Source organism: Symsagittifera roscoffensis, chromosome 3 (genome assembly GCF_963678635.1).
Source record: "Symsagittifera roscoffensis chromosome 3, txSymRosc1.1, whole genome shotgun sequence".
Lineage (NCBI taxonomy): Eukaryota > Metazoa > Xenacoelomorpha > Acoela > Convolutidae > Symsagittifera > Symsagittifera roscoffensis.
In genome coordinates, this window is record NC_087064.1 from 51,215,922 (window position 1) to 51,242,000 (window position 26,079).

At 35.7% G+C, this 26,079-nt stretch overlaps 2 protein-coding genes across 3 annotated transcripts; one reads left to right on the forward strand and one right to left on the reverse strand.

The window, feature by feature from the left end:
• Window positions 1-1,223: 1,223 nt before the first annotated feature.
• On the reverse strand, window positions 1,224-12,740 carry LOC134842966 (uncharacterized). Its single transcript, XM_063859514.1, has 10 exons — window positions 12,626-12,740; window positions 7,175-7,309; window positions 4,784-4,870; window positions 4,325-4,527; window positions 2,934-3,076; window positions 2,695-2,813; window positions 2,540-2,629; window positions 2,331-2,473; window positions 1,804-2,245; window positions 1,224-1,573 (listed from the first exon to the last, which is right to left on the reverse strand). The coding sequence occupies exons 1-10, from the start codon at window positions 12,726-12,728 to the stop codon at window positions 1,359-1,361; spliced, it is 1,680 nt and encodes a 559-aa protein (XP_063715584.1). The 5' UTR covers window positions 12,729-12,740; the 3' UTR covers window positions 1,224-1,358.
• A 270-nt stretch (window positions 12,741-13,010) lies between these two features.
• LOC134842965 (gamma-aminobutyric acid type B receptor subunit 1-like) lies at window positions 13,011-26,079 on the forward strand. Of its 2 annotated transcripts, XM_063859512.1 has the most exons (17): window positions 13,011-13,484; window positions 13,943-14,086; window positions 14,932-15,102; window positions 15,465-15,563; window positions 15,849-16,109; window positions 16,666-16,929; window positions 17,015-17,075; window positions 17,261-17,347; window positions 17,514-17,670; window positions 17,983-18,115; window positions 18,386-18,595; window positions 18,937-18,954; window positions 19,199-19,297; window positions 20,642-20,840; window positions 20,913-21,040; window positions 21,352-21,717; window positions 25,472-26,079. In XM_063859512.1, exons 1-17 carry the CDS (start codon window positions 13,011-13,013, stop codon window positions 25,652-25,654), a joined length of 3,054 nt encoding a protein of 1,017 aa, XP_063715582.1. In that variant the 3' UTR covers window positions 25,655-26,079. The 2 variants fall into 2 exon arrangements, with proteins under 2 accessions (XP_063715582.1, XP_063715583.1); XM_063859513.1 differs by lacking the exon at window positions 18,937-18,954 and having other exon boundaries at window positions 25,472-26,078.

The following is a 26,079-nucleotide window of genomic DNA, read 5'->3' on the forward strand; positions in this document are numbered from 1 at the left end:
AACTCTGAAAACAACTTTTCCGATGAAGTGACTAATTGTATCGTTGGTAAAGTCATACTATAGAGCGATAGTCTGCTTATCTGCAGAGACTATCTTCAATAGCGTGTTCCTCAGTTTGAACTCAGCTATGACGTTATTTTATAATTGACTGGATTAATCGAACCCAAATACAACAGCATGCGGCCTGACGAAATATCGATTATTGTTTCAAATTGACAATTTTCTCCAGCTTCGTCAGTGTATTTACACCTAGATTATTTACATTGCTGGTATTAATTATACAATTACCATTTTTCCTAGATTTACTGAATCTATTTACTTGAGCCTATTCTGTCCGATCATGCTGAGATTTGGTGAATTTTCGGTTGATCCATCAGAATTCAGAAACGGATCAAGTACATACTTTCTAGGAAAAACTAAGAAAGTTCTCAACCCTGTTTTTATTGACATTTGCTTGTTTAAGGTGTCTAGAGATCTGGCCAATGGGGTGTTCTTTTTTCTATCCAGAATGGGGGTAGCATTTTGGTAGTGGTCTTTAAGCTTCAACAATTCTAAAGTTCGTTGTCTAAGCGAAACGCGATTTGGCTCCTACAGAATTGGTGCCCGACATCAAACCGACTAGACTTCAAGCGAATATATATAATTTAGAAGAAAATAATTTTGAACTTAATATGAACTGAACTTGCCTAAGATTTTGAGAAGATACATTTTACAGATGAAAATTTAGCGTTTTAAGGTGCTTGTGAAGTTTAAATCTCGGTATGAAGTCCCGTCGACCTGTTGTCCTAGACTCGATAAATTTAGGTGTAAGAGCCCGAGAGATAGTGTCTGTGGCTCTTTAGACAATGACTATAGAGCCTCTCATTCGTGACCTCATATGTGGTTTAAGTGAACGACTCTTACAGTCCTTTAGATCAGTTCAGTGTTAATACGATTCACGTTGTTGCGAAGGCGTTTGTAAGTTACTTGTTAATTCCTCTTTGATTATACTGTTACGTTCAATGTCTTATTTGTTTAATTTATTGGTGAAAAACGAAGTTTTTGATCTACTTTTGAGAAATGTTTGCTTTTGTCATTTGGTCAAAATAGTTCATTTTTTGCAATTGTTTTTGTCCAGCTGTACTTTTTCCTCAAAATTGAGTAGAATTTTTGAGAGGTTGAGATAATTGAAAAAAGAGTTTTCATCGGACACGAACAAACAAAAGTAAATAGACAAATTCAAGCAATGAGTCAAGGAGTGAATTTAGCTGGTTGGGCGATTAATGGCCCTTTGGGCCCATCAGCAATAAAGAAATTGTACATCAATATGTTTTTATGCTTTCGCAAGTCAAATCATTACACAAAGAATTACTATAAGTTTACATCAAAGCGCAGTCTCCTTGACCGTTTAAAATACTTCTCTCGCGGTCTTGCAATGCAGAAATAATTATTTCATCGGAATCATCTCGCTTAAGTTTGGACTTGGTCTGGTAGAGTGAATGTAATTGTCTTTCGGCATCCCAGATTTGTCGATACAGGATATCAATCTGCCATGAAATACTTTCAATATAGTCTTGGGTTTCGCCAATGAGCTCTGAAACAGTTTTTACGCATTGAATATTTTTTGTATCTAGCTGCAGGGATTGGAAATATCGATGTGGCCTGAAACATCATTCTACCTTCAAATTGCAAAATTTCCGATTGCTCAACAATCTTCAAAACAAACAAAATTTTTTAAGATGAAATTACAAGGAAGCAATGTATACGGAATTCGGTCTTCTGCTTTCCGACCACATCTTTTTGGTAATTGAATGCAATGCTTACCTTCGAGAATAGAAATCTTCGCAACCTTTTTACCGGATGATCTTGTTGCCTCATAAAGTAGAGCTTTATTGCTGTCGATTCGATCTAAGATCCCGTGACTAGATGTACCTACTCTGTAGAATTCCTCCTCGAAAGGAGGTTCATCTTCAGGGGGAGGCGGTGGTGGGGGTATCGAATCGTCTTTTTTTGCAACTGTAGCAGGCTTTTCTGATTTGGCGGGCACTGGTTGTGAAGTTATCACAGGTTGTTTCTTTTTAGTGACTGGTTTCGCTATTAGTTTTTCTACTGGAGCTTCTAGCGTTGGCTCAACTTGCACTGATTCAACTTTCTGAGGCATTTCAGACGGATACTTGTTGCTTCTCAGATCGTTAACTTCTCTTTTCAGTCGCTCATTTTCTGCTTTCAGCTTTGCTAATTGAATCTGCATGTCTTCAATTGCGGACTAAAAATTTCAAATCAAGAAGCATGGTAACATCAATAAAACATATATTACGATGTGTTTTATGGCTAGTTAGAAACGTATATACCTTAGATAAATTGGTTTCGTAATTTTTAGTCACAGTGAGCTTTATCCCTGAAACTCTCGCTGCGAACTCGCATGTTCGTAGCGCAGCGTCTTTCCGAGAAATATCTGTGTTCATGGTTGCAATCAGCGCAGTATTACTATTGCCTAAAAAGAGGTCATAGAAATTGTCCGCTTAAAGTGACGTTTTATAAAAATAGTATGTATTCAAACCTCCGAGTGAATCCCGTAGCATCTGAGTAAGTTTTGAGTCCCTGTAGTTGATAAAGGATTTTCTCTCTGATAAATCATCGATTACTTTGCCTAAAGAGAACAAGTTTTTCGTTTCGATTTTTCGACATTATAAATTCTTTAGTTTCTAAATTTACCGAGTGCAATTAATGACATGTTGATTTTCTTTGCCTCCTCTGCAGTTACGCCTTCTGAGTCACCCAATCGCTCGGCTCCTGCCAAGTCGACCAAGTTCAGTTTTGATTCCACACTCAACCTGTTAGCGCAAATAAGACTCATTGAATTTTCCAATTCGGTTATAGTTTCTAGTATTCTTTGAATTGAATTGTTTTTAGTGTTGCGGTGACCTAAATGAGAAATGATTGTGAGAATTTACCCAGTAGAATCCGGCGTTGAGGTTGTCCTTCTTTTGATGTAAATTGTGAAAATTCCATGAGATCGAGATGACCTCATGTTATGTGAGGTCGATTTAACTGTCCGATTGAGACAGGCGGTGGTATACAGAACATGCGCATTCTCCTGAAAACAATTGTTCAGCAAGAAAAAACTTGAACTTTACAGATTTTTCCACCACTCGATTATTAGTAACTGAAAATAGCCAACAGACAGTGACAATGAACGCAAGGAAACAGTCAAAATTAGTCCCTTGTTTTTTTGAGAAAACTTCATCTTTCGTACTTCTAAAAAAATTATGGCCTTCTTTGAACATTTTAAGTTTGATAATTTTTTTTTGATGAAATAACCCAAGTTGAGAAAACTGGTTAAAGTTTTTTTCCGACGGGAAATCTAAAAATTAAAATCTTTCTTCGAACCTAAAAGTCATTCCCGTTTTTGTGTTTGATTTGCATTTTCGAAATTGGGGAGCGCAATTTACATTCCTTTTAGCAAACGAATTGAATTGAACTTAAAAAGAATTCAAAACTGCAACAGATCGAATTCGGCGAGAATAAATTTTCTTGAAAAAAATAAGCATGACCTATTTTAGTGGCTTCATTACGTTTATTGAAGCTTAATCAATAAGTAACTCAATGAAGAAGATAAGAATTTTGGAATGCGGTAAAAAAAACAGACAAGTCAAAAAAGACACGTCATAAGTCAAGCAGAATCGAGAAAAGAAAACAACTGTACGCATGAATAACAAGGATAGCCGGTTCCGACCGTAGTCTTAAAAAAATTGAAATTAGACCCATTCGACAGTCATAGCAAAATAAGCCAATTGGAAAACAATTTTCGTAGAAAAATGATTAGAAAAACAAACAAAAATGCAAATAAATCAAAAATGGCGCTAAAAACTTCAAAAAGTTAATTAATTTTTTACGGCATAAATTAAGCATAAAGAAGCTACTGTAGGCCTGGACGCTCACCTTATTAGATTGAAATCAAAACAAAAATCAGAAATTTCAAATCAAATATTTTAAATAATGTCAGGCGAATCACGACTGAAAGGGCTTTAATATGATATATGACTCAGCCCAGTGCGATGACTATTGGTACCTAGTTTTGCGTGGAAAGCAAAAAAAGTAAAAAAAGAAAACTAAAAAACACCCGGATGCAAAAGTTCTCCACCTTTCTCAAATGGTCGGAGCAAAAAATATATATTTTTTTGACTTTGTACGTTTGTTTTTTTTTATCTCGATTCTGATTGGCTTACTACGTGTCGACTTTATGGCCTGGCTATTTTTTGCTATGTAACCCAGAATTTTCCTTAATTTCTTGTTTTTTCTTGTAATGGTGAAGATCAATTCACATTGTCCAGGAATAACTTGCCTCAGATTGACAAATAGGTTTATTGAGTGTCGAATCCAGCCTTTCAACATTGACTCTCTGGAAGTTGCTCTTGTCTTTGTTCTTAGTGTTAAGTAGCATCGTGTCAAAGATCTGCTCCATCCAGATTTCTACGAATGATAGTCTAATCTCAACGCCAGAAGAGCCTGCCAGTCTTTGAAAAAGGGTTGAAATGCATCTCCGAGCTAAAGCATGTAATGAAATCTAGAACAGTTGGGATCAATCTCATCAATACCCTCTTAATTGTTTTTACCATATCATCGCCTTTGAGACGCGGTAATTTTTTTGGAATGATCCCTAAATGCCTTCGGAATTGATATTTTCAACTACTTCGAAAGAAGAAATAGGAACTATTTTGGTTAAAAGCATAAAAATATTGAAAAAGTAAGGCGTTTTTCCTAATTGGACATGGAAAATTGATGTAATGTTTCTTAAACTAACCGAGACCAGCTCCTTCTGTGAAGGACTGTTTGTTGTCCCAACTGCCTTCTATTGTGTGTGTTTTCCCCGTGCCTGTGTAGCCGTAAGCTAAAACTCTATCTTGCTAGATTTTTAATGAAATTTAAAAGAACAGTAATAAGTCAATTATCTGTCTCAGAATTTTGGCATGAAAAGAATCCTGTTTAAATTTGTGATACAAGGGTATTGCAATCGGGTGCGAGGCTTTTTTTTACCACTGACAACTTTGTCAACAGGATTCTTTGTCAACAGGATTATCGCAAGGGTAAAGTTTTTTACCCTTGCGATAAGCAAAGGTTTTGCAATTGGGTACTAGTTCACTGGACTTATCTCCTGAACTCATTCATCTACTGGCCTTTCGTTTGCAACAGACATATTTTGATGATGATAGCATTTTAATTATTTGGCTTTATCGAGATTTATTTGTTTTTGCCTGTTGTCATTTTACCCCTTCGAATTGTTAAAATTTCATTGTTAAATTTTAACCGAGTTTGAATTTGAGCTTTTTCGACATGAACGGTTTTTGGCTTTGTTACCGCTTGGTAATTAAACATCTGGCGCAGAGGTAAAACATTTAGACCATAGCTGGACTTTTTTTAACCTTACGGTAAGCAAAGGTATTGCAATCAAGATACTAGACTCTTTCCCGTAAAGAACTTTGTTCGCAGAATCTCCAACTTTTGAAAACTTTTTTTATTACCTGTCAAGTCAAATGTTGTTCATGTTTTCCCGGAATTTTGAAACTTTCTGCTAAATTTTTCTTTATTATTTTTTCAGTTTTTTTTCGGAAGCAAGGTTTCTGATTTATTTTTCTTCTGAAATTGCGTAGATTTAATTGCATTAATTGGCTTAGTGTCGTTTTGGTTCAGTGTCACTTCAAGTCGATCACCTTGTAGTATCACTTTAAATCGATTCAAGTTGATGGCATAGCGTATTGCTTTCATATGTCGAATTTTTTTTCGAAAAATATCTTGGTGATACCAAATTTCTTTTTTAATTTTAATTTGACTGATTTGTCTACCGATAAATATTGCGCATATCGCGCGAGATTAGAAAGTTTGTTCTTTTTGGCTGAAATGTTAGGAAAAATTTTTTCGTATTTTCTGCAAGTTTTTTGCGGCAATTGTTTTAAACTTTAGAATTCATTTTTTAAGTTTTCCGTCTTGATCTTACTTTATAGCAAATAACGGATAGGTTCTTTTCTTATCCCCAATTTTTCCGGCCGGTTGTCTGGTTGCATGATTTTAAGCAAAGTTTTTGAGTAAGTTAAGAAGTTTTTGGATCTCCATCTTTTCGTTTCCATTTCTTTCTTTTTGTTTCCATCTATTGTTTATGAGAAATAAATTAACGAATTTCATATATTTCAAATTTATCATATGTACCAGGTGATTGCTTCCGCTTTTTTCAATAAAATTCATTTAATGTCTCAAACCAAAATCGAAAATATTATCTTTTGATTTTTAACATTTTATTTTGTATCGAAGTGGTGCGAAGCTCAGCTTCGTCCGTATTGAGTTTCAGTTTTTGTAATTGTAGTATCCACGCTTGAGACGACAGAGCCACGGGGTTTCGATTGCAGTCGAGACCTGTTTCTTTGCAAATTGGAAAATTTGGGCTAGTTTAGGTTGTTATCTGTCCGCTTGTTTTTGTCGGCTTAATTCCTTAGAAGTATTCTTTTGAAAATTTCGCTTCTTTCTAGCAATTCGAAACTTCCTTCCAAATTTTCCATGAAGCAGGGAACTTGGCTTCTGTTTTTTTTTGGGTTTTTGAGGCAATTTTTTAAAATATAGTTTCTGTTAATAAAAATGATGTTTCGTTCAATTGTTTTTCTTTTTTTTCTATCGATTGCAATCATAGTGATTCATTTTTAGATTGAAAGGAGTGCAAAACTCAGTTTCGTTTCTGCGCTACTGTTTTCTTTTTTTTGTGATTTGATTTTTGCTTTCAAGGATTCAAAGTATTAAAAAACGCAATTTGGCTTCAGGGAATTTCAAGTTTCAATTGACACCGTAGTGTCACTTGATGAAACAGTCCTTGAGTGGGACACTCGAAAGAAGTCAACGCAGTTTAGTTTTCTTGATCTTAAGAAGCTTTCGACCCAGTCTATAATATAGAACTTTACAACAATGTTTTTCTCGGGGCGTGGTCCAATTTATGAATTTTTCTACCTTTTCTCTTTTTTACGAACATCCTACCTTTAAAACAAGACACAGTTTGCATATCTTATTAAAAGAAAATTATCGCCAAAAAAGTTTCTTAAAGGCCACATGGCTCATTGTTAAGTCAGCTTCTTTTCATTATCTTCTGATTATTTTTCCTTTTGAAGAAAACTACTTGGTGGTTCGAATTTGTGTGTAATTCTTCTATCCTAACCTATGATGGATCCATTTTCTCCTTCCAGACATCGATCTATGATTGGCACTGCGACTGTATTGAATATGTGACTCTGACTGCAGTCAGGTTGGAACACTTCCAAGAAGTTGAAGTTCCGCTCTTTTCCTTGATGCTCTGCAATAAGCAAATAATTGCTCAAGCGAAACAAAATTAGCTTGTCGCCGTGCAAATGAAACTGAATGTTCCCACCCAGGGGCGGATTTAAGGGGGGACTGTTACCTTTGAACTATTTTGAGATATCCATTTTTGGCTGACGGACCCCAAAATTTTTCTAAAGGCGCCTTTGGCGCCAATCTATCTATTATATATTTAAATGCGGGCTTCACTATCTCGCCATGTTTAAGCTTTTTCAACGTATTATTTTTGCATGTTTAAGCTATATCGTATATTGCAATGGTTAAGATTTTTTTTTTGATTTTCGACTTGATTTTAGTGTTTTATTCACCGAGTTTAAATTAAGCAGCCCAATATTGGTATGCTGTCCGTATTCACCTACTTTGAATGGCCAAATTTTTTTAGCTAACGAAATAAAACTCAAATTTACAAAATGATTTAAAAAACTTGAAGTTCACAACCCTGTAGTTGGGTACTGTCAGTACTATTAAGGATTGCGAGTCTTGCCTCCAAATATGACTGCTCAAATCTTTGTAGTTTTTGGACGTTTTTTGTGATTTTTTCAAAACTTGAAATTCCCAACCCTGTGGTTGGGTGCTGTCAGGGTACTCTCAGGTGTTGCAAATCTTGCCTCCAAATATGATTGTTCAAATTCTTGTAGTTTTTGAGATATGACGTTTTTTGTGCTTTTTTCAAAAATTTTCAGAAAATTTTAATTATTATTATTTTTTTAAAATCTGAAATTCCCAATCCTGTAGTTGGGTTCTGTCAGAGTACTATCAGAAATATCAAGGGGCTGTAAGAGAAATATCAAGGATTGCGAGTCTTGCCTCCAATAATGACTGCTCAAATCCTTGTAGTTTTCGAGATATGACATTTTTTGTGATTTTTTCAAAAATTTTCAAAAAATTTAAATTATTATTATTTTTTTAAAATCTGAAATTCCCAATCCTGTAGTTGGGTTCTGTCAGAGTACTATCAAGGATTGCGAATCTTGCCTCTAAATATGACTGCTCAAATCTTTGCAGTTTTCGAGATATGACGTTTTTTGTGATTTTTCATTAAAAAAATTCAGAAAATTGAAATATTTTTTTTTCATAATTTGAAATTCCTAACTTTGTAGTTGAGTGCTCTCAGGGCACTCTCAGGAGTTAGAAATCTTGCCACATGCGATTGCTCAAATGCGACTGCTCAAATGCTTTTAGTTTCCGAGATGTGATTTTTTTTTGATTTTTTCAAAATTTCTCTTGATGAAGACACAACCTTATTGTCAGCGTATACCCAGGCGTCTGAAATCTTAACTCTAATTATGAATGCTCAAATCATTTTAGTTTCCGACATAAGACGTTTTTTGTGATTTTTTCAATTTTTGTCGGGAAATTTAAATTTAAAAAAAAATCACGAAATTTGAAATTCCCAACCGTATAGTAGGGTGCTATCAGGGGCTCTCAGTGGTTGCAAATTTGGCCTCCAAATTTCTCCAGAGGCCCATTAAGTTTTCGAGATGACGCGTTTAAAATGGGATTTTAAAAAATTTAAAAAGTTAGAAATTACCAACCATGTAATTGGGTGCAGTCAGATTACACTAAAAGTTTGCAGATTTGTTTTCCAATATATGCGGTTTTTCCTGAGCTGTCTAAAAAATTCGAAGCACCGGAGGTGCGTTAAACGCTAGTATATACTTAATTTGAGGGGGGAGCGCGCGCCGAAAAAGCGCGATTGTTTGGTCCAAATTTTCAAAAAGCGCCTAAAACACATTTTAGCCTGTTTTTTTGAAAAATTTGCCTGCGGTGCAGAAACTTTGGTCAAACTAATGTCTTTATAAGGATTTGGGAGAGCTCAGAAAATCAATTTGGTCGATCTAAAAAAAGTTGATAATATTTTTGATTTTTTTTGAGAGTTCTCCCCTCGAGAAAATCCTAGACCCGCCCTAATTTTCCTCGAATCATCCGAAAACCTTTTAAAGATATATTGCATTGCAAAAGGCGACAATTCGTGAACATGTGATTAAGCGACAAACACTGATTCGCGCAAAATACCTTTCGCGCCGAGTGTCAGCGCAGCGGAGAAAGTGGTCGCTTCTTGCCAATGCGCCTTTTCACAGGCTGTCGCTTTTTTCCGACTTTCGTAACGAAAGTAACGGAATATTTGTGCTCTGGGTGGGTTTTTTTTCTTCGGGTCGAAAGAAACTTATTTGGCATAATTGAATTGTTACTAGGGGAGAAATTTATCACTTTGTACTTGATAAGGCGTGTGGGGGGATGATTTTTCCAAAAAATCTCAAATTTTAGAAGAAAAAGTTGTTCATTTTATTTTGTTACATTTAATTTTTTTATGTTATTACTGCTCCATAAACCTTAAAAGGCTGTCGGAACATCCAAGGCTCCGCCCTGATACGAGGACTCTTGTTTATCTTTGTTTTTTATAGGGTTTTTTGTTTCGTTTTAGTTGAATTTTGTTGGATAAGTTTTACATAACTGACTGTTTATACGGCAAATGATTTCTATTCAATTATTTGTTTCTCGTCGTTTTCAAATTCTGCTTTTTAGCGTTAAGAATTTATCTTTTGTGCGGTTTGTAGCGCCATTCAAGGTGAATTTTGCGTTTCCAACATTACTGTTAACCAGCGTCCAATGCTTTGATACATTTTCTCATCAGAGCTTTTAGATACTTTGAGCCTTTAGACGGGCAATTCTTGTGTAATTTTAAATGAATAAATAATAAGACCGCTAACAATGTGATTTTCTGGAGTTCTGTTTCCCCACAATTCCTATGAAAAAATTTGATAAGTTTTTGTGATAGTTTTTTTACTATGATAAACCTATTTAGAGAAAAATTAAATTTCATTTTCGAGTTTTATCCGTTGAATAGAGTCGCGGGGGTGTCCTTTTCTCTGTTAATGAATACTCATTTACAGTAGCAGACTTAGGGGGTGGGGGCCTCTCCTTGGTACAATTTTGAGACATCCATTGTTAAATGACCGGCCTAATTTTAAAAAAACGCCTATTTAATTCTTTTGAAGGGGAGAGCGCGCCGAAAATCTAAACTTTTTGGTCTAAAATTTTCGAAAAAGCTTAAAAACTTGTTTTTGGCCTGTTTTTCAAAAAATCGGCTTCGGCGCAGAAAATTAGTCCAAAATAGGGTCTTAGTAATAATTTGGAAGAGCAAAGAAAATCAATTGGACTACCTCGATAAAATCCTTGAGCCACCCCTGCCTTTTTGTGGAATCTTAACTGAACTTTTGCGTAATTTTATGTGTTTTTTGTGTAACCTTATTTTGAGGCCATCCTATTGTTTTCTGAATTTTTTTTTAAAAATATGTACGGATATGTTTCTGTGCCTATAATTTAAAAAAATTTGAAAAAGGTCAAAATGTGACCTATTATAGCTTATCTTGTTAAAAGTTTTTTCCATTTTTTATGACGCATTTTTTATCTCTTCAATGTTTTCAAATGTTTTTTTTTCGTAACTTTAATTTTTGGTATTCTTTTTTTAACCCTTTTTAGCGGATATAAAGGATGGAATTGAGGCTTTTGTGTTTTGATAGCCGGGTCAAATTTAGAGCAAAATTGAATTTAAAATAAAAGAACTCTTTAAGCGATAATTGGAGTAAATAGAAAAAAATAGATTATCTTCACACAGATTTTTTTTGTTTTTTTTTTCTGTAGAATCTGAATCACGATCCATAGGGCTTAAATGTGACACTGCATTTGAATCATTTTTCATTGAGATTTTCAAAATGGGCTGAAAATCAATCGACTCGAACACAAAGTTCCAGGGGGGATCTAGGATTTTCTCGAGGAGGGGAGATTTCCGAAAATTTCGTCGACTTTTTTTAGGTCGACCAATCTAATTTTCTGAGCTCTCCCGAAGCTCTTAGAAGACTATGTCGCAGTCGAAGTCTTGAAAAACAGGTCAAAAAACGTTATTCGGCACTTTTTGGAAAACTTCGACCAAAAAAATTGCGTTTTTTCGGCGCACGCTTTTCCCTAGAAGTTAGTATAATCAAATTAATTATCAAATTTCCCAGTGAAATAAAAGTTTCGCCTATTGATCCAGTTTTCTCAAATTGAGTTAATATTAACAAAAAAATGTCCATGATAAATTTTTCTACAAAGTCAAAGAGCTTTAAGGCCATCTATTTTTTTCTTCGAAACTTAAAAGTTTTGAAGTTTTGAAAAACCAGTCGGTTTTTTTACAGTTTACTTGCGTTCATTTCTTTTTTCCAACTGTCAGGTGGCTATGTTTCACACTAGCGAGCTTGCGTAGTGTATTAGCATGAACATTTTAATGCCAACCTAACTTGCAAATAAAAGTGCGCTTTTGCTATAATCACGATCTGTATGTAGCATTAGAAATTTCATAACATCTGTTGTGTGCTTTATTTGTGGCTAGTGTTTGCCGATTGTTAAGCATCCGTGGCTGAGAGGTTAGGCTGTGAGATTTATAATTTCTAGGTCGCAGGTTCGAAGTCTACGCAAATTCTCTCTAAGGAAAACTTTGCCTGTTGATCCAGCTTATTCAAATTGAACTAATTTTATCAAAAAAGTCTCAATCTTAATTTGTAACAAATCTTGCGGATGAAAACTTCAAAATTTCAATTATTTTTCAAGTCATTTTCGAAGGAAACTGTTTTCCAATATGCTTATTTCACTATGAAAATTGAAAATGCCTAAAATCTAGTCTTTAGTTATTAAAATCTAGTCTTTAACTAATTTCAAATAACTTATTCTTTGTAGTTTTTAAGAATATGGCCGGAACGTTATGTGCTGCTCGCACAGCAACCGGCTATCCTTTTTAATGCGTTTATTACGGTGATATCAATTTGAAAACCCAGAAGTTAATTCATATTTTCATTTAAATTTCAATTAATTTAAACATAAAATTTTGAGGCCACTCAGGTTAAGTGAAAAATTTTAACTTCAATCGAGACCTTTAATTTTTTTAAAATAAAGTTGCCCGAGCAGGATTCAATTCTACGCCAAAGTACACAGATTTTTGTGCCAATTAATTTCACATTTCATAGTTCCGCGTAAAACGCAAACAATCTGAGTTTTAACGACAATATTACTTTCGATTTCTTTTTCAAAATTGCGAAAAGTGCCCTAAGCTAGCAAAAAACAGACTTCAGCGAAAACATGCAAATTGATACCACCATTTTTTATAATTTTCTTGAACAATTTTAATTTTGATTTTTTTAAATGGATATCACTGGTTTCTAATATAAAAATGCGTTTTAAATGTGGCTGTAGTTCGGGCCCAGGATTTACCGTAGTAAAAGTGCTTATAGGGTTGTATAATTTCTAAATCACGAACCTATCCGAATAGTGCTATTGGTGTATTTGCCTCCTTCCGTCTTGCAGTTTTTGGGTTTGAAAAGTCGACTGTACGTCTTAATGTTTCGTTGTGAAGACTGCATTTTGGGGATGGTGGTTAAATTGAAACATAAAATACGTAAGAATAAACTAATTAAAACTAAAGATTAATATTTTTGGAGCATTTGATAATTGAGTGATCGAATGGAGATTGACTCGTTTTAGGCAAAGTCGACTGATACAATTAAATCAAGTTTTTAATCCAGAAGAGACTGGTGTAGCTGACAATGCGTTCAGTGGTGTTTTACGTTGCTCGTTAAAGGCAAGTTATTTTGCTCTGTTTTACAGATAAAGATAGTTTACATTCAGCATTGCTTTTTGTTGTTATGCACCAATGTTTTTCGCGTGACGTTTTTGACTTCGATGATAATTGTAAACTTACGCGAACAGAGCGACTCTCGCTTATCATTTGTTTCACATCAATGGTAGTTGATGATTTCAGGTCCGACAATGAGAAGTACATTAACACATACCTGTCAAGAAGCAGCTTGAAAAAGCGGGACAGTCACTTGGTCACAATGGCCTCACTTAACGTTTTTGTTCACGCTCTATTTGTTTTATTGACTCAAGTGAGCTTGGCTGAATATAGCAAAGATGATATACTCCCAGATAAGTGTGAAAATTTTTCCTCTGGTACCAAGTTCATCAACATAGGGGCCATGTTTCCCCTCAACGGGAGCTGGGACGGGGGAGTGTCGTGTTTCCCGGCGGCTCAGTTGGCCTTGGCACACGTGAACTGTCATCCCTCGAGGTCTCTGGTGGATGGATATAAACTGAAGTTGCAAGTCACCAACACTTATGTACGTTCACTCATAAGAGCAAGCCTGGACACCGATAAATATATTGGAAAAAAATCATATGACTGAATGGGCTTTAATATGGTATTTTTTGACCCATTCTGATGATTATTAGAAGTAACTGATTTTGCCTGGATAAAATTGAGGCAATCGAATGCAAATTTCCTCTCCACTTTCAGTAGTCGTAACTACTGGAAGTTGGAAAAAAATGTGTTTTTCTTTGTAGCCCTAAAGTTGATAGTAGTAATTGAATTTTCGGAGTCGATCCTACTGAAAGTGAAATGAAAAGAGCACTCAACTGGGAAAAGTGCGGCGCATTGACTGCATATGATTTCATTGTTTTGTTTTTGTTTAAAACATGTTTAAAACGTTTCTTATCTTTTGAAAAATCTGCTAAAAATAATTGAAGAAAGTGCTTTGGTCAATCTGCAGACAACTTAAGTTGCGGGTGTCGTTTTTAGTGTGAACCTGGAAAGGGCGTGAAAGACTTGTATGACTTTCTGTATGAGTCATCGCCTGACACGCCCTCGGCTATACTGGGCCCTGGATGTAGCTCCGTCTCAACTGCAGTGGCTGAGGCTGCCCATTTATGGAATGTGCTGATGGTGAGCTAGATGTTGTTAATATTGATGCATAGCAGCTTCTTTTGAGCATGATTTTTTTTAGAATAGCAATGATTTTTTATGATTTGAATAAAAATTTCGATTTGAAGTACAGTTTCGAGTATTGGATAGCAGTGGTATACAAAATGGCATATCTGGCCCGTTTTAACCAAAGTGGTACAACCGCGCTATGCTTAAACAAAGCAGGGTTTTACAAGTTGCAAAATAGTTGGGTAAACAAGTTATAGCACCTAAAATAATAAAGATGGATTTTTCGGAAATCCTTCTTCTATTCGGAAATCCTACATCTGCTCCTGTGTGCTACTGATGCAAAAGTCTTGCCAGCTATTAACATAATTGTTAGTTCACTAGTTGTAACACATTCCCTGAATTTCATGCTCATTAAAATGATTACCTTTGAATTGTGTTTGCAGAAAATAAAGAGTTTGCTCCTATTTTAGCCGATTTGTGTTTGAAGAGTGTCGAAAAAATGCATGACAATGATGCTTTCTAAAGCATGCATTTTGCAGCAATGTGGATCGACAATAAGATGCTAACCAGGTAATTTTGCTAATTAATTAATTTGAATGTAAGATTTTTAATGCAAGCAACTTTTTTGAACTTCAGCATTAGGTAGTGAGGTTGAATTTTCGCATTGAAGTTTGGAAAAAAATTGTTTCGCCCTTAGCATTGGGACATGAATTAGAGTTTGGAGCCAGTTTAAATGAAAAGTTCGAAAATTGATCATATATCCAATGCTATTAAAATGTTTCAGTTAAGTAATCTTCGCTTGTCTTTGAATTGTTTTGTAATTACTTGGCGTTGTGACCATATCTTTTCTTTCTTAGGTGTCGTATGGGTCTAGCAGTCCTGCACTCTCTGACCGAGACAGGTTCCCCACCTTCTTCCGCACACACCCCTCCGCACTCATCCACAACCCCACCCGCCTCAACCTCTTCTCTCAGTTCGGATGGAAGAAGGCCTTTGTACTAGTCCATTTACAGGAAGTGTTCACCACGGTGAGATATTACTTTTATTATTTATCATAGGGTCCCCAAGAAGTTTATCTCTAACTAGAATTGGGGTGATAATTTCGACAATTAATCTTCGAGGAAAAGAGAACATACGAGATGTGAAGATCTGAAAAGTGAACAGCTTTTAGGCCTTTGACTAAGAAGTAAAAGGGTTTTTAGGATTTTTTGTTTGTCTTTAGCATCGATGCATTACTTTGACTTGTGATTAGTTTCCATGTAAATCCTAGTGATGGTCATAGGGTTGAAAAGGTTGATATGGTGAAGAATGCTCTCATAAGTCATGCTGTTAACATACTATTTGAAAAGATCTGATCTGGTTTCCCCTAATTTAATCTGTTTTTTTTTAGACAGCGGATGATCTGACCCAACAGGGGAAAAAGCATGGCATCGCCGTGAAGAGGTCCACATTCCAAACCAATCCTAAGAATGCAATCGAATCACTGAAGGCAAGTAGCTCTGAAACACCTCTGGTGAGAATCCTCTGCAATAGTTCCCGGAAATCATAATTAGCAAACAAAGCGTGTTAGGAAGTCAAAAAAGTGTGTTATCATGATACAAGGTAGCTTGAATTCAACTTTTAGCTGTAGTTTCAGCTTTTACTGTGATATTCAGAAATTAGTGCAAAAAAATTTCACCAAGATACGAATACCTTGCCCAGAGAGCTGCTTGAAAAGACCTTACATGTGAAAAAATCAAAAAACTATATTTTGATTAATAACTAAACTTTTTAGGCTCAAGATGCACGGGTTATTGTTGGACTTTTCTACGAAACAGTAGCGCGTCAGGTCTTCTGTGAAGCGTATAAAGCAGGTCTGTATGGGCCAAAAATAGTCTGGTTCATTCTGGGTTGGTTTCCTGACAACTGGTTTCACCCGCGGAAGAACGAACATTTGAGTTGTACTTTGGAGCAAATGCGTGCGGCTACCGAAGGGCACTTCACGACTGAGATCATGCAACTGGGATCAGAGGATTCTCCCACTTTCTCCGGAATTGTAAGTTGAAATGTGCAAGGCGAAATTGATTTATTGAAGATACGAGGAGTAAAATTTTAGCTATGAATCTTGCTTCCCCAATTGGGAAAGTTGATCATCTTCATTATTAATCATGTTCTTGGTTCTGATTTTTAAAAATTGTTATCGTAATTACACACTTGGACAGCGTAGTGTATTACTACGAACTTTCTTTTTTTTCTAACCTAACTCGCAATTAAAAGTGTTCATTATTTGGTGGCACTCTTGCTATAATCACCATGTGTAGCTGGAAGTTTCACAGCATTTGTTTTCTGCTTTTTTGTGGATTGTTTGTAATTTATTAAGCGTACGTGGCTGAGTGGTTAGTGTGTGAGAATCATAATCTCTAGGTCGCAGTTGTTCCGAGATTTGTTCCGAGTTTTTACTCATTCGAATTTTATTTTTACTTTTTCTTATTGCACTTTATACAGCTAATTTTTGTATAGAGCTAGTTTTTGCCTCTGTGTAATTATTCTAATTTAAATTAACGGTTATGCTTGGAATAAAGGCCTAGTAGTTGATTTTCTTCTCCATTTAGAAACCTCTGCACTTCCAGTCGAAATTGTTGGACAAATTGGACAAGGCTGGAAAGAATTCGGGAGGGTTTCCGGAGTCGCCTCTAGCATACGACGCAGTTTGGGCTCTGGCCATTGCGATCAACAAAACTATAGTTGAATTGAAGAATGAAGGAAAGAGCGTTGAGGAGGAGTTCAAAGCAATCAGAGACGTGACTGTGTTGAGCAAAGATGCGTTCTCGTTGTTGAAGAGGAATTTAGACAGGACGAACTTCATGGGAGTATCGGTGAGCATGAATGGAGATGTCTAATTGTCTCAGCTCATTTGCACCACACTCATCGGTTTCCATACGTTAATTTTTTTGTTTTCAGGGCAACGTGAGTTTCTTCGCGGGTGACAGAGTGTCGAGTGTGGCCATAGAGTTCATGAGCAGTTAGTTCGTTAATGATTCTACCCACAATTATACGTGAAACCAAAAAAAAAAGAAAATGTTCATTTAGCATGCTATTCTTTAGTGACTTTTCTAGGGGATGACTTGGTGTAATGACTAGGATGCTCTCTATATGTGAAAATGCTTAATATAATGTAGTGTGACGAATAATAGTAGTTGATTTCAGATGGTTCCTACTTGGACTATGGCTCCCACACTGAGAACTATGACGTCAGCATGGTCCAGAATGATCACGACTTCTGGCCATTCAGTGGTAAGTAGAAAACAAAATCTCTTTAATGATGATTGAATGACATTTGGTTTTCAGTTTGTAGCTGAAATAATGTAAAATTGGGGCGTTTTATGCTTTTGTTTCGAGACATAATCAAAAGCTTGGTTTGAAATTTGCAATTAAAAATTGAAGGATTTGCTTGTTTCAGTCAAGTACCAGGCGCCGCGTGACCAGATAGAGATGAGAAGTGAGCTGGACAGATTGAAGCCCCCTGTGTTCTTCACATTCTCCATCTTCGCTTTTCTTGGGATGCTAATCTCCATAGCACTCCTCATTTTCAACAACTCCAGTTTTAGAAATGCCAGGTAAAATAATCTGCGTAAATGGGATATACATTGATATATGTTTTATAAGTTGACTGATATGAAGTTTCGGATCAGTTTTCTGCCACTTCGCTCTCTAACTCATCTGTTGCTGGAAAAACTGTATGACTGCCAACCTGTGACAATCGATTAAACTCTTCTGGAGTCCCCTGGTCAGAAAACGTTTCAGGCAGATGTATTTTAAAATTCAAATGACTCCAGAAATATACTTTTTTTTCGTTTTCTGATCTTTTTTCTCTTTTTGAGCTGAGTTTGGTTCATTCTTCGTTTCTAATGAATCGGTGTGCGTTGTAGCATCATCTATAACTCGCAGCCGGCGATGAACAGCGTGATGTTGCTTGGATGTGTGGTCACTCTGTTCTGTGTGTTCCTCAATGGTCTCACAGACGAACTGGACTCCTCCATCAGAACTGACACTCTCTGCCAGGTGAGGAGGAGGCATATCAACAGCTGTTGCAATCGGTTTGGGTGCTTTAAGCTTGTGGGATTCTTCGAAATTAATACTTGGTTTCTAACTGTCCTCGTATGTAAGTTTCAGTTTTTATACAACATATGATAAATGTTTGGCCAATTTTATACATCTTGGGTTGGGAGGGGACTAATATAAAAGACCCATTTGTTATATGTTTATATTTGATATACCTGAAAATAGTGCTGTTTTTAAATGCAGAGATATCTAATGTTCAATTCTGTCTAGGGTGTGTTGTGGTTGATGTCTCTCGGATTCACTCTGGGCTTCGGCGCCCTCTTTGCCAAAGTGTGGGCTCTGCACGTGGTTGCTGCTAAAATGAAGCCATCCAGGATGAAGGCTCTGGCTAAGAGCAGGGCGTCTCATGGGGGATCTTCAAATGGACTCACCAGCCCCACTTTGATCAGGTCCAAAGCCAAAATGACTCTGGCACAGAGGGTATGTAATGAACAACGTAGCCAATATTAATCATTTTTAAGAGTCGATGAACATAGTGAAAACTCTTATATATGTCCTGGTCCTGATGATTTTTTCTTTCAGGAAAAGTCTCTAAATTTGTATAGGCTCAAATTCGGTTTTCCGCGGTTTGACTTCTGATCTTTCCCAAGTTCAGCTCAATCCCTTTATTAAAGGGAAGGCAACCCCCACAATCGAACAGAGATATTGTTAATGTCACGAAAAACGTGATCGTCTTCTAATTTCGAAAAATGGAGTTGTCGCATTACATGTGCGGATTAAGTACAGCTGAAATGTAATTTTCTATTTGCATATTGTTACAGCCCGAAATTCAAAAAAAGGTTAGTTAGCATCATTTAATGTTGGCTATTTTCAACGTCCTTGTAATTTTTCATCGCTTCTATTGCGTTGTTTAATGTGTCCCTGTTACTTGTGGTTTTTTTTCGTCCGATCATCTAAATCGAACTTGTAATGCGCTTCATGAATCGTGTGTAAAAGAAGAAATAAAGTTGAAGAAAATATGCAACAAAGCTTTCGAAAACAAGGAGCTCGTTTATTTTTAATAGATTTAATTTTCTCTTTTAGGCCAGTGTGATGTCTGAAAGAGGAGACCCTCCCTCGGGCCAATCTTCAGTGGGTGGAGCCTCCACCTTCGGAGGCCATGAACTACCAAAAGATGTTAAGGTCTGAGCTCCCTCTCAATTATTTTATGATGTTTGTTCGGTGACCAATTTCATAGGCCAATATATTTATACACACATGGATGTCACATATAATCCTGAAGTGAATACCTTTTTGTTCCGACCATTGAAAATGGGGAGGAACTTTGTATTCGGGTGTTTTCGTTTTTTTTCACGCAAAATTAGGTACCATAAATAATCATCGGAATGGGTCGACTGATATATCATATTTAAGCCCTTTCAGTCGTGATTTGAATGACATCAAAACATTTTGAAAAAGCTTCTCAGTGACGAGAAAAACCGGTTTGTAATTTTTGGTTTTTGGTCGATAAGTGAGCGTGCAGGCGTACAAAAGCTTATTTAAGCTTAATTAGTGTTTATTAAGTAAAGTTAGTTTTTGAGAGTTATTAGCGCCAATTTGGGACTCAAAAACTTCAAAAATTCATAAAATTACTGCAAAAATCTTTCTGAAATTCTTAATTGTTTTTTGAACGATTTTTATTCCGTTTTTGTAGTCATTTTTCTACAAAACTTTTTACAACTGGTCTAGTTAAGAGTAATGAACGTAGTGAGTACTCTTATAAAGGTTTTGCTGATTTTTTTCAGGAAAAAGTTTTATTTGGTTCACGCTCAATTTTGATTTTTTTGCGGCTTGACTTGTGATTTCTTTTAAAGATCAGTGCATTTACTTTGCTAAAAGGAAGGCAGACTTCACTATCGAACAGCGAAAATGTAAAAGTCACGAAAAACGTTATTGACGTCTAATTTCGAAAATGGAAGTTAATTTTCAGATTTCCCAGCGAAATAAAAGTTTTTAACCTATTGATCCAGTTTTCTCAAATTGGGTTTCAAGAAAAAAGTGTCCATCATAAATCGTTCTACAATTTCAAAGAGCTTTAAAGCCATCCATTTTTTTTCTGCGAAATTCAAAAGCTTAAGATTTTTGAAAAAACAGGTCGGTTTTTTTTTCAGTTTCCTTACATTCATTACTCTTTTCCAACTGTAAGTTCTAAGTTTTTCGTTCAGACCTTTTTTTTATCACACCACGCAGAAAAAAAACGACACAAGTTTGAAAAAACTTTATTTTGTATTTTTGAATGACTAGTCGGAACATTCTGTGCTTCTTGTACAGTAACAGGCTATCTTTCTTAAGCTTTGCAATTGAATTAATTTTTGTGGTATGATATATTTTCATCCACTGAAAGCTAATCTACTAGTTTTCTCCAAATGCTAAAGCTTAAAATGGTCTTAGCAATCTCGTTCCGAACATTTGTTAATTGTTGAGCATTAACAAATGCGTAGCTCAGATGAGGTATATGTTTATTTCAGTTTGGTAAATCTGTTGCAGGTCAGCTCCACACACATGTACGCTTGTCTGTCTCTCCTCTTCCTGCTCGACCTCGCCTTCCTCTCTCTCTACTCATACCTGGCGCCCCTCTCCCTCCAGAATGAGTTCCTGCCCATGCGCAATGTCACAGCAGACGGCGAAGTGAGAGTGAGGCCATACATTAGACACTGCAGATCCACTGACCACAACACCTGGACAGGTATAAAGACCTTTCAATTTTTACAAGTGTCCATCAGTGGATTTAGATAGTTACATAATAACTTCTTTTCAGGACTGAACTTCGGTATAAAGGGTTTCCTCCTTCTATTGGGTGCTCTGTTTGCATACGATTCCCGAAATGTCCACTTGGATAATATGAATGACTCGCGACAAGTTGCCATGTCAGTCTATAACATTGTGGTGAGTTCATCGGATAATTTTGAATTCGAAGAATAAATGTGAAGGAATAAGTGTTTTAAAAAGTTATATTAGATATTCGAGTTTGAAGCTCGCGAAATTCGAAGTTGGCTGGCTCAAACATTCAGCTTTTTTTAAGGAAGACACTACTTCGTGTTAATACATTTTAAAAGCGTCTGAAGAGAAAAATTTGAATATGAAAGCTTTAAAAAAGTAGGTAGTATTTGGCAACTTTGAAATTATGTCACTGATTTCTCACAAAGGAGATTGTTTTTAATTTAAACGTAGAGAGCCAAAAAAAGTGAATCTTTCAGACTTTATTTTGGACCACAGTTCCAGTGACGATGCTGATCAAGGCTCACCAGGACGCCTCCTACATCTTCTCAGCGCTCGCTACAATTCTCTCAGTCTTCGTCACTCAAGGCTTCATTTTTGGACCCAAACTCAGAGCCCTGATTGACGGAAGCAGAAACCCAAATGTAATTGAAGATGTGGCCAAGGAATCGAGTGTGAAGCACTTGGCTGTTGCGGGTGTTGAGCGGAATGGAAGTGGTAGTCTGCCAATGAAGAGAGAGTCGACTAAGAGGAGAAAGGCGGCCAATCGGAAGAGAGCGAATGAACTGGAGTTGTACCATGATTTGAATGAGGAAAATGAACGGATCAAGGAAGAAATTGCTGAGGTGAGAGGCTCATTTGTCTGTTAAGTTATATTTGAAGTTTTGAATAGTCATTGCATTATTTCGAGAATCTATTTTGGTGCAATGGAGATTTTATTCAATATGTTGGATTTTTACACTTAAGAAGCTAGTGTATTAGTACGAACCTTCTTTTTTCTAACCTAAGAAAAATTTTTTACTGTTAGAGCTTCGCCTCTGTGTAAAATTTATTGTTCTAAGTTAGAGCCTGTATCTACAGCGGAAAGGACTAACATACGAGCAAACATTTGTATTACAAATGGGCTAACATACGAGCAATATTACAATCGAGCGGATCTTGTTTTGTCAGCTTACTTTTCAAATCGTATAATTGTTTAATTTTGCTGTACGTGATTTACTTTTTAGAGTTTTAATTTACTTCTGCTGTTAGTAGTTTCTTGTTTTCGTATTTTTTTAAATATTTTTTCTGCTTAAAAACTTTATTCTGCACGAATGATGTCGGCTAATTGTTTATTGGCTCAGTGGGCTAATTTTGAGTCGTTGGAAGCGAAACAGTTTTTATGCTCACTTAATCTTAATAGCAATTATTGTTCAAGTTTTTTATGACAACATTTTTTCCGGCTTTTTCCCCTTGATTGATCTCGGCCTTTATTATATCGGCTTGATGTCATCATATCATGTTTTCAAGGGAAAACTAATTCTATGCTCCCGCTGGATTGAAAAGTTTTCAGATAAAAATTGATGTTTTTTGGCGGCGTAATGGTTTTGTTCCAGTTGTTGTCAGCGTACTGGCCGGGTATTTTATTCCGGTAGTTTATTTTGGTAGATTTTTTATGTGTCTTTTTTAAATTTTCATAAGGGTAAATATAGTTCATGGTTTGCAGCTTTTTATGCGATTTCTGTAAGAGAAGAAAAAAATGAAATTAAAAAGTGAACTTTTTTGGATGTTAAATTGTGATTTTTTTAAATCTAAAAGTGCGCGGATCTAGTTTGTTCTAATTTATTGTTTCGTTTTGAGATTGAGCTATTTTTTGAAATCGTTTCAAGTTGATGGCATAGTGTATTGTTTTCGTATGTCACGAATTTAAAAAAAAAAAATTATATATATAAACTTTCAGCAATTTTTTTGCAATTATGACTTGACTGTTTTATGTACGAGGATATGTGGCTAATATTGCACTAGATTCAGGAGTGTGGATCTCTCTGGCGAAAGTTTTGAAAAAAAAAGGAATTTCCGTGTTTTTTATTTGAAACTCATTTTTTTGTTTTTTTGTTTGAATTTTTTTCAGTTTGATTTCAGGTTATAGCTAATTTTCTTCTTGATCTTTATTGGCTATTGCTTCTGTGGGACATGCAGTTTGGCCGCTTGCAAGATTTTAAGCAAAGTTTTTGACTACATTTAGGAACTTCTAGATCTCTGTTTTTTTTTTAACAAGTTCAGCAATTGTTTTTTATATCCATTTTAATTGACTTTTTAGCCTCGATTTTTTCAACAGGTTTCACATCTCAGGTTTGGGACTTTTTTTCTTCTATTTTTGACATTTTTTGTATCGCAAGTGGCGCGAAGCTCAGTTTTTCCTCTGTGTAAAAAATTTTCCGTTTTTTTTCTGAAAGAAATTTTCTGCAGTGCAGAAATTATGGCCAAAGAATTCCCTTCTCGGCTTACAACAGATTTCGGAATTTTCTAAATGGCTGACCTAAAAGAAAATTGACAATTTGTTTCATAAAACTTCCTTCATGTGCACGCCATTGATGTTTTGATTTTTTTTTTTTGATAGAATCAGCATATACGCGGTATTGGCAAATAACAAACGCTTGCTCAGCTGCGCTAAGATTGTTATAGTCTAGTTTATTTTTAGCCTTGTTGTCTTGCTTTGAAGTTGGCTAACTTGTCGCGTTTCAAGTTGAATCTGCACTATAGAAATATACTGCCAAAGATGCCATTAAAGTTTTTTTAAACAATACTGTTGACCTCCTTTAAACCTTGTGAGGGCCTTGAGAAATATAAACAATTGGGCTCAAGATAAGATAATTAGCCCTATTAATAAAAGTAATGAAGGCGCTCTTATATAGCTCTTGGTCGTGCTCATAGGTCTCGAGTACTTTTATATAGGTCTTGGTTTTTCTAGGAAAAAGTCTTAAAATTTGTTGAGGCTTGATTTAGATTTTTCGGAATATAGGCTTTATTCGGTTTAACAACTTGTATGTTGGTTCTTAAGGGTTCATAAAAGTTTATACTTTTTTTGCGTCTCCGGCACATTGGTCTGAAGAATTCGAAAAAGCCTGGGAAGACAAAGGCACTGGGTTGGACTCTGATAAGACTTATTGTTTTTTCAATTGTGAAACATTCCATATCAAGAAGTTGTCGGCTTATTAGTCAGCTCATGTTTTGTCGGCTTAGTTGTCAGAATGTAAATTTTTTTTGTTCTATGCAGGTTACATTCTAGTTGCTTTAGGCGTTTTGATTTTTCTGCTGTTTGTAGTTATAGCAACCTTGACTTCGTAATTTTTTTGTTTTTATTTATCATCTAAAAACTTTTCAAAAAATGATATCGACTTATACTTTATCGGCTTTAATGTCCTTATTTAAAGATACTTCAATGGAAGTATCAATTCTATGCGCACCTCTAGATTTAACAAAATGCTAAAAATCTTATTGAAATTATGAATTTCCATGACAATGGTGGTTTTTTTTTTTTTCGTTTTTTTTCCTTCTCTTTTTTTTTCCGCTTGATAGGATATATTTAATTAGCTCAATGGCCTCAAATGTCGTCTTTTGACAAGCAAAAAAGGATTGTAAATGCGTGTGGGTGTGTGTTTTGAGGGTGAGGGGGACTTAGTATTTTTTTATTAAGTTGAAGTGATTTTTTCGTTTTTTTTTTCATTTTCCTTTTTTGGCCTAATAGGTTTCGGCCTATATTATATCGGCTTTGTGGCCTTATATTATTACATATGACGAGTAAATAAAGTTTTATGGGTGCGTGGGTTTTGACTTCATGGGGAATTTTTATAAGTCTCAAGGCTAGTTGATTTTTGTGTCTCAAATGGTTTAGAAAGTTGAACTTTTTTCAAAAAACAAGCCAGTTTTTTTTTGTTTACTTGCGGTCATTCACTTTTTCCAACTGTCTATTGACTATGTTTTTTGGTTCTCTCGCAAAATCGGGCTCCACAAATGATCATCGGACTTGGTTGAGTGATGTATTTTAAAGCCCTTTCAGTCGTGATTCGAACTACATAAAAAATTTCAGTGTCGAGAAAAACCGGCTTGAAAAATTTTAATTTTTAAAGCGAGTACAGCGAGGGAGCAAGCTTCATATAGAAGGGTAGTTTTTAAATCTTTTTCGGGCGAGTAAAGCGACGGAGCAAGCTTATTATAGAAGGATAGTGGAAGTTTTGAAGTAAATAAGCCATGAATATTTTATTTAAGCCCTGAAAAATATTTTATTAGTTTTCAAAGATTTTCAGAGCGCCATCTTGGCAATAAAAAACGTAGTCTTCCCTTCAATAGCCTAAAATGTAGATCCTTTCATCACACCACGCAAAAAAATGAAATTTTTTTCTTGTTTAAGATTATGGTCGGAACATTCTGTGCTACTTGCTTGGATTAAAATAGTTCAGCCTTGCGTGTTAAATAATCGATGCTGATGAAAAAAAGTTTGAAATTCCCACTAAGAGCCAAGTTAACACCATTTTTCCCTAAATTGTTTAAGGGGGAGGATGTTAAAGTGTTCCAACCAACAATGAAAAGAATAACTAGTGCTTGCATTGTGTGTTGTAGCTTGATGCTTACCTGATCCGTCTGCGTGACAAGTACGAGGAGCTTTCGAAGGAGAGACTGGAGAACACATTGAGGAAGAGAGTGCCACCTGGTCGAGTGCCAATCGAAGACGTCGACTTCTTCACGGAGTTTCTCTACATCGACGCGGAAGACGTCGACCAGATGAACGTCACCGAACTGTGATTGGACGTTTTTCGCTGAAGTGGATGATTCTAACATACAGAAAGCAAAAGAATGTTGACCGTATACCAAAAAAAGCATTGGAGCCATAACAGTAGCATATGATAGATGTAAAGATGGAAAAACTAAAATCTGATGTGGAAATTTTTGATAACTGGAAAGAAAAAATGGGGTTGCGATTTGTTGGAGCTCCTATCTTAATAAATCAAGCTACGTGATATAATTAAGAGTAATGAACGCAGTGAGTACTCTTATTTTGGTCTTGGTGGTTTTTTTATTTTTTTTTTCAGGAAATTGTTTTTAATTGATTTTTTCGCGGTTTGACTTGTGATTTCTTTTTAAGTTCAGTGCATTTTCGTCGTTAAAAGGAAGGCAAACGCCACTATTGGACAGCAAAAGTGTAAAAGTCACGAAAAACGTAATCGACT

What these genes read in the sequence shown, in the direction of transcription:
- LOC134842965 (XM_063859512.1), top strand. Translation starts at nt 13,011, where the DNA reads ATGCACCAATGTTTTTCGCGTGACGTTTTTGACTTCGATGATAATTGT. An exon ending in CGAACTTCATGGGAGTATCG is followed by an intron (nt 16,930 to 17,014) that starts GTGAGCATGAAT and finishes TTTTGTTTTCAG; the next exon opens with GGCAACGTGAGTTTCTTCGC. An exon ending in GGCCATAGAGTTCATGAGCA is followed by an intron (nt 17,076 to 17,260) that starts GTTAGTTCGTTA and finishes AGTTGATTTCAG; the next exon opens with ATGGTTCCTACTTGGACTAT.
- LOC134842966 (XM_063859514.1), bottom strand. Translation starts at nt 12,728, where the DNA reads ATGCAGTCTTCACAACGAAACATTAAGACGTACAGTCGACTTTTCAAA. An exon ending in TCAACGCCGGATTCTACTGG is followed by an intron (nt 2,814 to 2,933) that starts GTAAATTCTCAC and finishes TTGCGCTAACAG; the next exon opens with GTTGAGTGTGGAATCAAAAC. An exon ending in GAAGATTTCTATTCTCGAAG is followed by an intron (nt 1,574 to 1,803) that starts GTAAGCATTGCA and finishes AAACTGTTTCAG; the next exon opens with AGCTCATTGGCGAAACCCAA.